This window comes from Nerophis ophidion, linkage group LG06, assembly GCF_033978795.1.
Source record: "Nerophis ophidion isolate RoL-2023_Sa linkage group LG06, RoL_Noph_v1.0, whole genome shotgun sequence".
NCBI classification, from domain to species: domain Eukaryota; kingdom Metazoa; phylum Chordata; class Actinopteri; order Syngnathiformes; family Syngnathidae; genus Nerophis; species Nerophis ophidion.
Window position 1 is genome coordinate 24,526,576 of NC_084616.1, and position 12,615 is coordinate 24,539,190.

A 12,615-nucleotide genomic window follows, 5' to 3' on the forward strand; every position below is an offset into this window, starting at 1 on the left:
GGCTTTTAGGAGTTTTGTTTATGGGGGCCGAGAATTTAGTGTTTCACCCCTGCAGATGAATAATATATGGACGCGTTTAATCATTATCAATCACACCCAATGCAAGAATGATGAAGTTGGTACATTTTACAGTACTTTTCCGTTTTCCCCAGGAAACATTCATTTCATTCATCCTAATTTGGAATTGTAGTCAGTGCAGCCACTTTCAATAATTCACCGACCCTATGTTTGCTCTGTGGGGCCCAGAAGTGCACTTGTAGCTTTACATAGAAACATCAATATGGGAAGTACTGCAAGCCTGAAAAGATTGCAGAGGTTTGTCCACATGAACAAGAAGCCTGGATAAGTCAAAGGTCATTTCACAAAGGCCAACAATGAGCTAGGACATTGTTGATGTTTGTTGCAAGAGCATCTCTTTACCTCTCAATACCCATAGTGACACCGGTGACGTTAGTGGTAGTAACCAGACCGAAAATTTCTACTAAAAAGGGTACCTTACTTGGTGCTAGAGGAATGCAGTTGCAGCAACAAGTGCTTGGCGGTGATATAATGCAAGTAACTTCTTGTAAGTAATGTAGTGTCCTGACAAAAGTACACAGAGTCTGACTCTCTTTTTAAATATATTACTGGCCTTAACACGCAAACAGCAGCCCTCATAATGCCGCAGCGCTAGGCTAGCCAGTAGCCACAACAACAACTTAGCACTTCATTGTTCTGCACCACTGATGGTTAGGGCGAGCATGTTTGCTTTCACAAATCCACAGAATTATATGGGCATCGATATTACCAGAGTTTTTTTTTTTCACTTTCTCTGTGTTCTATATTGCTGTAATAATTCTAATTTGCAATTTTTTGGTGATCTTCTTCATTATTTTGGAATTAATGACTTATTTATAAATTAACTTATATAAATTAGTAATTTAAATTTCTAGTCTGTTCAATTTGAATGTCACTAAATTCCTTAATAATAAAAAAATGTGTTGTGTGTTTTTGTCAAAAAATGTGCACGTTTTCCAGTTTTTTATCTTATTTTATTTTTATTTTTTGCCAGTCTTTTAATTACCGGTTCAGGCACGGTTTAAGCACCTGCACCGTTTTTCAAATGCCAATTTGTATTGGTTAAGTCGTAAACGGCACCCATCCTTAATCCCAACACATAAGCCCCAAAATAAATAATGAATAAAGTCAGTTGATAAATATGTTGTAGTTTTACTTTTTTCATTTATTTTGTTTACAAAATTCACACTGAATGTTTATCAATCTAAGAAAAGAAAATAGAGCAATAGTTTTGCTTTTGACCTTGGCTACCATGCACACATAGTGTCAGAGATAAGGTTGCAAGGTTGTAGAAACATGTTTCTTTCAGTAAAGATTAGCTGAAGATTTTTTGACAATATTAAACGTATTGAAAGTTGGACACTTTCGATATTGGAAATGAATCAGAAATAGGATAAGTGGCGACAATTGGGATTGTTTACAAAGACGGCATTAGAGATTTTGTTTTTCAGTAGCAAACAGGTATTCGGACATTGTTTAAAGAAATTCTGCAAAATTTCAGTTAATTCCTGTGAATTTTGTTATGATTCCCATAAATGTTCCTATAATTATGCTTTTTGTGCCTTTAACAATCCTTCAAATCCTGTGTGACTCAATCATTTTGTGAATAACGCTTTAATTGTTATTCTAGGACTTTTTCTAAACATTATATTGTATATGAAAAATGGAAATCCAGACTAGAAAAAAAGAGCAAAACAAATGTTTTCACAATGTACATGTGCAGATGCTAAATACATATTATTTCACATTTTCTTTTTGCAGACTTCAGAGGAAGAGTTATTCGGCAACAGCCAAGAAAGTCCTGCCTTTGTTGAATTCCTTGACTTCCTTGGAGACAAAATTGAGCTCCACAACTTTAAAGGGTAAAGACTAAATTGACACTAATTACACACTGCATTGTCATGAAGTGTTACGTGCTGACTAGCAAGAGTGACGCTGCAGAAGAGAAACATGCTAATATGCGTATGTGTGTGTGTGTGTGTGTGTGTGTGTGTGTGTGTGTGTGTGTGTGTGTGTGTGTGTGCGTGTGTGTGTGTGTGTGTGTGTGTGTGTGTGCCAGTTTCCGTGGAGGCTTGGATGTGACTCACGGCCAGACTGGTACAGAATCTATCTACTGCAACTACCGCAACAAAGAGGTCATGTTCCATGTGTCCACAAAGCTGCCTTACACTGAGGGGGACACCCAGCAGGTAGAGTGCCATTATACTAGCACACATTTGTATGGTGCATGCACTGTTACAATGCAACCTTTTGCTTCTACCATCATAATTTTCAACTGTCTCCAACTACAGAACACACACATAGGGCTGTCTTCAAATAGTCTAATATTCCACGATTCGATTTGGAGGAGTCTAATTTGACTATCATTCATGCAGTTGAATGGTAGGACGTTAAACGACCTCCCCCACTTGGGAAGGAGGCGAGTTAATATTTGCTGGGGCCCCGCATACAGCAAGTGTTTTGAGTGGATATTTGATTGCTTTCATCATTTCTTCTTTAAATAGTAGAAATTCTTTATTGTGTGCAGAGATAAATCTTAGTTTTGGCTGTCCGCTCAGCCTTCCTCAGAGTGCTAGCTGTTTCCCTGGTGTGGCGTCACGTCTCTAAAAACATCTGGCCGTGTTTTGACCTTCCTAATCCCGTGATTGGCCGTGCCATTGTGCACCTTTTGCCAGCGAAAATCCCACTCTCAGCCCCAGTGGGACTGATTACCGAGATGCATGCCTCACCTCGGAGGTGTAGCTCCCCTTTTTTAAAGGTAATCATTCTCCAGCAGTAACGCTGTTACGTTTAGTCCTTCTATTGAGTCAATTTCGATGTCTTTTTGGTACTGCGTCCTAGAGCCGATAACCTCACAAACTGTGGTTTAGCCATTTTTTTTAAGTGGAAAAGTTGCAAATGAGATCTTTGTTTTGTTCATTTAAACGGAAACCACACTTTTTTTGGAATTGTGCCTATCGTTAACAATCCTCGTCAGAGACAAGAACACATATGTCTTTTTTATTTTAAAGATGATAAAAAACCGCTTGGAAGATGCGGTGTATAGGAGCCACCGTTGTAGCCTTTAAAGCCCTATAAAACAACTTCAAAACCAACGTTTTATATACACATTGCAAGTATATATATATATATATATATATATATATATATATATACATATATTTACATATATATATATACATATATATATATATATATATATATATATATATATATATATATAATATAGTAACAGATAGGTTTATAACAATATGTAATATGTACAATATTTACCGTATTTAGGTAATTTTATGCAATACCGGAACTTCTTCCTCTGCGCATTTATTTCCGTTTCCATAGCAGTGCACATTCGACTTCCAGAAGCAAACATGTGTTTGTGATTATGTTGTAATTATGACAGACTTGATAACAGACAACGAAAATTATTATTTTTGGACAAATGACGATTTGCGATATTATATTTTTGAAGCTGAATGAATGTAGGATGGACTGCAGGTTACAGAAGCCGAAAGAGTGAGGTCGGTGTGTCTGGGTCACGTTGCCAATGTTAAAGTTAAAGTTAAAGTACCCATGATTGTGGTGAAATTATTCTCGGCATTTGACCCATCACCCTTGATCACCCCCTGGGAAGTGAGGGGAGCAGTGGCATTGTGATGCCAGAGGTCATCTTTTCACGATACAGAGGGATGTCAGGAAGCGGCTTGCAGGTGAGAATAAATTCTTTATTCTTATTGCAGATCCAAAATGTGCTGCGCGGTGCCCACGACACGGGAAACAAAATGGTAGCCAAAAGATGCCAATATCAAAAATGCAGGCTTAGAGCGTAACCAAGAGCGTAACTGTTGCACGGGGGCAAACAAGACCAACAGGCCGAGTGAGGCCAGCGCGTAAACTAAATAGCCCTCTGATCAGCGCCCGGGCAACAGGTGCGTGTCCTGAACACCAACCAGAGGCGGGTGACAATAATCTGCCGTCATGGCAACTGAGAGACACAAGTGGACTGAAAATACATAAACAGTCCATGATCCGGGCGGCGGATCATAACATAATCCCCCCCCCCCTTAAGGGACGGATTCCAGATGTCCCAAAAATTAGCTTGGACCCCCCCCCTCCTTAATAAGAAAGTTCACAAGTGAAGGGAGGGCGGAGGGAGGACATGGTGGAGGGTCGCCAAGTCGTGTGTCCCCAAATCTACCGGGGACAAGTCAGGTGGCGGTGGCGAGTAGATTGCCGCCGCAATGGTCGAGGCAGCCGACCTCGGTGACGGCCATGTCTGTGGCCGTTGAGGAGGCGGATGAGACTGGCGCCATAACCCCAGCAGGCTTTGAGTCCTGCACCCAAGTTCAGGCGTTCGCTGCTGTTGGCGCCAACGGCGTCCATGAATAGTCCAGGGACAAGGAGGTGGGCGGCGCCGTGGTGCGGCCCGCCGGACACGAGGAGGTGGCCACGTCGGCGAGCGGGTGCCGGTGTGGGCTACAGCCCTGGACCGGGTGCCGGTGTGGGCTCCAGCCCTGGAGTGGGTGCCGGTGTGTTCTCCAGACTTGGAGCGGGTGCCGGTGTGTTCTCCAGACTTGGAGCGGGTGCCGGTGTGGGCTCCAGACTTGGAGCGGATGCCGGTGTGGGCTCCAGACTTGGAGCGGATGCCGGTGTGGGGTCCAGACTTGGAGCAAATGCCGGTGTGGGCTCCAGACTTGGAGCAGATGCCGGTGTGGGCTCCAGACTTGGAGCAAATGCTGGTGTGGGCTCCAGACTTGGAACAGATGCTGGTGTGGGCTCCAGCCTAGGGCCCGGTGCTGGAGTGGGATCCAGACCGGGGTCAGGTGCTGGTGTGTGAACCAGCCCAGGACTACGACTATGACTAGGACTCGAACTTGGACAAGGGCTTGGACTAGGACTTGAACTATATATATATATATATATATATATATATATATATATGTATGTATATATATGTATGTATATATGTATGTATATATTTATATATATATATATATATTTATATATATATATACATATATATATATATATATATATATATATAAATACATACTCCTGTATAAACTACTACACTACTGCATATCATTATCAGCTTATGTCTCTTAACAAGAATACCATTGATCTGACTGATCGTCGGCGATAAGCAGAATCTAATAAATAAGTTGAAGACAGCCCTACACACTCGGCGATAGGCGCTGATCACAATGCAGAGCACCCACGTGGGATTGATGGCAAATTCTTTCTCACCACCGAAACAAAAACCGCGCATACTCAGAAAAGTAGCGTCTGATTTCATGCCCGTCCGAGCATCCACTGGTAAAAATGTAGATCTGTACTTATGCACCCGGCCTCCACCGGAAAGGGTAAGTTGCAGCTGTGCTGATTCCCTGTGTTAAAGCGCACAGAGCCCCACCCCCCTCGCCACTGTGTCTCATAAATTTGCACACACATTATTCAACTCATGTTTATGCACCACTTGTGATGCTTAAGAGAAACATAAATGAGAAAAAGGGTGTTCGTGGCAGAAATACATGTTAGTGCATGTTCATCAGCTTGTTCAGCAGCTCTCCCTACAGGTGCCTGCTATAATACTGGTACAATGACTACAAAAATTACAAAAAGTCACAACTTTGATGTTCAGTCTGGTATATACATTGCAAACAATATAATGCACTAAGAACACAATTTATATCTTCACGTGAGTATGTGTATGCACAGTAATATTACTACAACATTAGTTGCAAAAAGCACTACTATTTTACTCCCTATACCACTAATCCCTTTCTGCAGGCATTTTGATAAATGTAATATTTTCGTTATTTCATTCTACATCAGTCGCATCAAGTGGTATCATCTTGCTGTGTCTGTCTTGCACTGTAGTTGCAGAGAAAGAGGCACATAGGGAATGACATTGTGGCCATTGTGTTCCAAGAAGAAAATACTCCCTTTGTGCCGGATATGATTGCCTCTAACTTCCTCCATGCCTACATCGTGGTCCAAGTGGTCAACCCTTGTTCTGACGATGTTCTCTACAAGGTAAAAAGCCATCCTTGAACTACAGCACAGATTAATGGTGTCCAAAGTGCATCCCATTTGTGGCCCAAAGCCTGTTATTTTATTGGACCGCGACATATTCTAAAGACAAAATTTAAAAGGGCCTACAACAGAACATTACAAAGACATACGATCACCTATTATTTTACAGCATAAGGTCTTTTTTGTCATAGTGAGCATGTGAACAATAGTCATACCGTAATACCCTGACTTAGTTGCTAGAATGATAATGAAAATAGTAATAAAGTACAATAATAATAAGAAGAAACAAACAATTTCAAGAGGTCCATAGCCACCAATACTACAAAGCTAAGAAGTTGTGATGTATGAATCGATACTAAAATATCAATACCCCGATACCAAATCTTAATGCTCTAATATTGATTCTTAAATTAAAATTTCAATACTTTTGATACTTAGATTATTTCAGATAATGTACCATAAACAGGAACACAGTGCTGAATAATTACATCATTGAGCTCTTGTCTAAATGAAAAGGGATCAGTAGGGGAAAAATGCGTACAGTAAATAATAAAGAATATATGGCACTAAACCAATCTTACATAGGCAAACAAGTTTCAATTTATTCAGGCAAAGTTTCCTAAATAATTCATATTAGGTGTCGTTAAACTATACATAGCAATTGCAATAAAACAGACTTTGCACACTTTATTTGTTCATTTAAGAAAATGACTGGCAAATGAAATGAGTCGTTCAGTATTCTAAAACAGCAACTGGTGATAGATGTGGCAATCCCAGCATACCTTTTATGGTAGGCTATTTGGAGACACTACATACAGAGTTGAATATAAATGAGATAACGGGTTGAGTGCAAAATAACGCCATCATTAGTTTTGCCCTGTGATTTTATATTGTTTGAATATGATTCCCCAAGAGCAGCATCCCTTGAAACGTACTACCTTTTAAATTTTACCAGACATTAGGTATGTTTGCACAAGTATTGGTATCGGATCGCTATCGCCGATATTAGCCTGAATTTTATCGAATTGGAAAACAAAATCAGCGGTATCGCGCATCACTACTAAGACGTAGGCTCTTTTTTTCGGTAAAACTTATTTAAAGGGGACCGACAGTGCATGCAGAAAGTATCCACTTTTTCTACATTTTATTATTTTACAGCTTTATTCCAAAATGGAATTAATTCATTTTTGTCCCCAAAATTATATACATTATAGCCTATCTATGTGGAAATGTTTTTCTCCTTTTAAAATATTTTGAAAATGTCTTTCAAATTTAAAAAAAAATGCTCCACAGTCACATTTACAACCTTGTTTTTGAGTCTTTAAACCCTTTTTCAAATCCACCCTGTTAGATTAAGACAAATATCACTGCTCTTTTTTATCAGTTATGGTTGGAAATACACCTCATAAACAATATACAGTATATTACATTCACCGCTCACAATATTAGGTACACCAGCCCACACATCGGTGTTATTGTGTGCGTTACACAATTAGATAAAAACAATAATACTTTATCCAACCTTTGTGTTTCCCTAAACCAAGTTTAATGTAAAAATACATACAGAAAATATTAAAGAGTATATGAAACTACTAAACCAATCTTATACAAGCAAAAAAGTTTTAATGCATTAAGGTAAAGTTTCCTAAATAATTCCTAATCTATAGGTGTCATTAAATTATACTTAGCAATTGCAATAAAACAGCCTTTACACACTTTATTTGTTCATTTAAGAAAATGACTGGCAATTGAAATGAGTCGTTCAGTATTCTAAAACAGCAAGTGTCTGGAACCTTTTATTGTAGGCTATTTGGAGACACTTCATTCAGAGTTGAATATAAATAAGATAACGCGTTCAGTACAGGATAACGCCATCATTAGTTTTGTCTTGTGATTTTATATTGTTCGAATATGATTCCCCAAGAGCAGCATCCCTTGAAACATACTACTTTTTAAATTTCACCAGACACATTAGGTATATTTGCACAAGTATTGGTATCAGATGGGTATCGGTATCAAATTTTATCGAATTGGAAAAAAAATCTGTGGTATCGCACGTCACTATTAAGAAGTAGGCTGGTAGAGTGATTGGAGCACATACTTGTTTGTCACCAAAAATATTCTGTGCCATACACTTTATACTTACGAAAGATTGTCTGCACAGTTGCTCCGGGGACCTTAAGCTGCTTTGAAATGGCTCAAGTCAATGATTCATTTTTTCAGATCTCTGCTGAGTTCCTTTGACTTTCCCATTGTCGTGTTTGTAACGGGGTCTAATAACTGCGTCACATGAGTCCTATTTAAATGGGCTCAGCGAAGTCAAAAGGGGTCGTCAATCATAATCACTCACATGAAGTTAAGATGCCATGCCATGAAGCTAATTTGATTTGATTGTAACTTTTCTACATCACCAAAATTGATAATGTATGTTAGTGTATGTATACTTTCGACCCAGTAGATTTGGTCACATATTCAGTAGACCCATAATAAATTCATAAAAGAACCAAACTTCATGAATGTTTTTGTGACAAACAAGTATGTGCTCCAATCACTTTATCACACAAAAAATAAGAGTTTTAGAAATTATTGGAAACTCAAGATAGCCATGACATGTTCTTTACAAATGTATGTAAACTTTTGACCACGACTGTATCATGCTCTATAATGTCTTATCAGGAGGATGCAGTTGAAGCAATGAATTTTGAGAGACTTAACAAAAAAATACATTGAACTATGTTTTAGCAGTCATAACAGTAATACACTATGGGAAGAGATATGGATGCCAGGGGGAGCTTCAGAGTGTGAGATAAGATAATATCATTACAAATTATGTTATTGATCATAATAGATCGAGAAAGGACAACAGGTAAGGACCGATGACAAGGAGATTTTTTAAAGATGCATTTTAAAATGTCATTATTTCCCTAGATATATAAGGTTTTTGGTTCGGTTTTGAGATTATCGTTAGTTATGTAGCTTCATCTCTATGTGAACTTCCAGGTGTCAGTGACAGCACGAGACGATGTACCTTTCTTTGGCCCCGCCCTCCCAAATCCCGCTGTCTTTAAAAAAGTAAGAGCGATAACAATTTGTGGATCTGCACTGTTCGATTTCATTTGGTTGTTTTTGTTTTGATCATCATTTTCCTTGCAGGGTCCTGAATTCCATGAATTCATCTTCACTAAGCTCATCAATGCAGAATTTTCCTGTTATAAAGCTGAAAAGTTTGCCAAATTAGAGGTGGGTCAGTGAAAGGAAAAAGTGGTAACACTTTAGTATGGGGAACATATTCTCTGTAACAAATACAAACCCCGTTTCCATATGAGTTGAGAAATTGTGATGGATGTAAATATAAACGGAATACAATGATTTGCAAATCCTTTTCAACCCATATTCAATTGAATATGCTACAAAGACAACATATTTGATGTTCAAACTCATAAACTTTTTTTTTTTTTTTTAATTATAATTAACTTACAATTTCATGGCTGCAACACGTGCCGAAGTAGTTGGGAAAGGGCATGTTCACCACTGTGTTACATCACCTTTTCTTTTAACAACACTCAATAAACGTTTGGGAACTGAGGAAACTAATTGTTGAAACTTTGAAAGTGGAATTCTTTCCTATTCTTGTTTTATGTAGAGCTTCAGTCGTTCAACAGTTCGGGGTCTCCGCTGTCGTATTTTACGCTTCCTAATGCGCCACACATTTTCGGTGGGAGACAGGTCTGGACTGCAGGCGGGCCAGGAAAGTACCCGCACTCTTTTTTTACGAAGCCAAGCTGTTGTAACACATGCTGAATGTGGCTTGGCATTGTCTTGCTGAAATAAGCAGGGGCGTCCATGAAAAAGACGGCGCTTATATGGCAGCATATGTTGTTCCATATGACAAAAGGATTAAAAAAATGCTTGTAAGAAGAAGAATATACTGTATAGAAAATTTATAGCACAAAGAACTACAGAGGCAGAAGTTAAGTACAAAAAGTATAAAAACAAGTTAACAAACATACTACGATCATGTAGAAAAGAATATTACAGTGAATTATTGAACAGGAACAAAAATAATGTGAGGACAACATGGGGTATTCTCAATAGGATTATTAAAAATGGCACTAAGCGGGATTACACCCAATACTTATTATACGGAAATAAGCATAATAACAACATAAAGGAAGTAGTTGAAAGCTTTAATAATTACTTTGTAAACATTGGACCAAAATTGGAAGAAAGGATTCCAGACCCAGATTTCAATTGAGGACTATAATGATACCATAGAGCAAAATCCCAACTCCATGTTCCTCAGTAATGCAACACAGGAGGAAATAGTTACAATCGTGAAAAAATGTAAATCTAAGACTTCAACTGATTGTAACGGAATTGATATGGATACGATAACAAAGGTTATTAATGAGATCTCAGGACCATTAATGTATATTAGTAACCTTTCATTTCAAACAGGTAAATTTCCAAACAAAATGAAAATAGCTAAAGTTGCACCAATTTATAAGACTGGAGACAAACATCTATTTACCAATTATAGACCTGTTTCTTTACTTCCACAATTTTCTAAAATCATTGAAAAACTGTTCAATAACAAATTAGAGAGTTTCATAAATAAAAATAGAATACTCGAAGAGAACCAATATGGATACAGAGCTCATGTTTCAACTTCAATGGCCTAAATGAAATTACAGAAGAAATGTCCAATGCAATAGATAGTAAAAAATGTGCGGCAGCAGTGTTTATGGATCTAGCTAAAGCATTTGACACAATTAATCACAGTATGTTAATAAAAAAACTAGAACAATATGGCATCAGAGGGTTAGTCTTGAACTGGATAAGAAGTTATCTGACGAACAGGAAACAATACGTGAAGCTAAGTGAACACACTTCTACAACGCTAAATATATCCTGTGGTGTACCTCAGGGATCAGTACTAGGACCTAAATTATTCAATCTCTATATAAATGACATTTGTAAAGTTACAAGAGATTTAAACTTAGTATTGTTTGCGGATGATACAACAGTGTTTTGTTCAGGAAAGAACACACAGAAGATAATACAAATAATAACAGAAGAAATAAATGGTTTGACAAAAACAGACTATCAATAAAACTAAAATAATGCTATTTGGTAACAGTAGAAATGAAAGTCAAACACAAATACAAATAGAGGGAATATGAATTGAAAGAGTAAATGAAACCAAATTTCTAGGTATGGTCATTGATGATAAATTGAACTGGAAAACTCATGTAAAAAATATACAACATAAAGTTGCAAGAAACACGTCAATAATGAATAGAGCCAAATATGTTCTAGACCAAAAATCACTTCATATTCTCTACTGCTCACTAGTGTTACATATCTGAGTTACTGTGTAGAAATATGGGGAAATAATTACAAAAGTAAACTTCATTCATTAACAATGTTACAATAAAGATTCAGTTAGAACAATACATAATGTTGGATATAGAGAACATACAAACCCTTTATTTATTGAATCAAAGATACTGAAATTCCACAACATAGTGAATTTGCAAACATTTAAAATTATACACAAAGCAAACTATAACCTGCTTCCCAAGAATATACAACAATTATTCTCAACAAAAGATGAGAAATATAATCTTAGAGAAAAATGTGATTTAAAACATTTTGGACGCACGTACAACACTTAAAACCTTCAGTATATCAGTATGTGGAATTAAATTATGGAATGGATTAAGCAAAGCAATCAAACAATGTACTAATATAATCCACTTCAAGAAACGCTTCAAACTTAAAGTGTTTACAAAGTACAAAAAAGAAGAACCATGACAAACATTCTGAATTTATTCACCCATTCATTATTTAATTCTCAAAATAATCTTACTTATCTCATCGTATGGAATAAAACTTACTTCACCAATTATTTATTTTTATTGTGATTACTTATGGAGTTTATTTTGAATACATTGAGAACAGGAAGTGAACAAAAGTTTTAGCAACTGTTATGTAAAATAAACTAATAAACTACCATGGTGACACAAAAATGGAACATAACAAGAATATGATATGATTCGGCCATCGGATCATAACAGGATCCCCCCTAAAAGGACAGATTCCAGATTTCCCAAAAACAAAAAACTTGAACCCCCCCCACAACAAAAAAGTTCACAATTGAAGGGAGGGCGGAGGGAAGACACGGTGGAGGGTCGCCAGGTCGCGTATCCCCGAATCCACCGAGGACAAGTCAGGTGTCGGCAGCGGATGGAAGGCCTCTGCCGCAAAAGTCTTGGCAGACGACCTCGAAAAGGCCACATCGGTGGCCGCCGAGAAGGTGAAGTTGAGCAGCCGGAGAGTTCTAAGAGAAAGTCTTATGTTTGGCTGCTGTTTGCGCCACTGGCGTCCATGTACTGACGTCTGAGAGGGCCGCCTGCAGGACCCAGATTGGTGCTTGCGCAGCAGGCCAGCTCAAGGACGCTGAGACGTCGTCATGGAGCAGGAGGTGGAGTCGTCGTCGCCGTGGAAGCAGGAGGCGGAGTC

General features: G+C 38.1%; 1 protein-coding gene across 16 annotated transcripts in view; it reads left to right on the forward strand.

Moving 5' to 3' along the window:
* Positions 1-12,615, forward strand: part of rap1gapa (RAP1 GTPase activating protein a) — a 152,015-nt gene that overhangs the window by 118,485 nt on the left and 20,915 nt on the right. For all 16 annotated transcript variants that reach the window (XR_009807116.1, XM_061903141.1, XM_061903137.1 and 13 more), the window contains 5 exons: positions 1,819-1,919; positions 2,117-2,246; positions 5,935-6,090; positions 9,091-9,162; positions 9,244-9,330. Coding sequence is in view for 15 of the 16 variants with exons in the window: in XM_061903141.1 (XP_061759125.1) it covers positions 1,819-1,919; positions 2,117-2,246; positions 5,935-6,090; positions 9,091-9,162; positions 9,244-9,330 (546 nt within the window). In the remaining variant the exon portion in view is untranslated. The remainder of the gene's footprint in view (positions 1-1,818; positions 1,920-2,116; positions 2,247-5,934; positions 6,091-9,090; positions 9,163-9,243; positions 9,331-12,615) is intronic.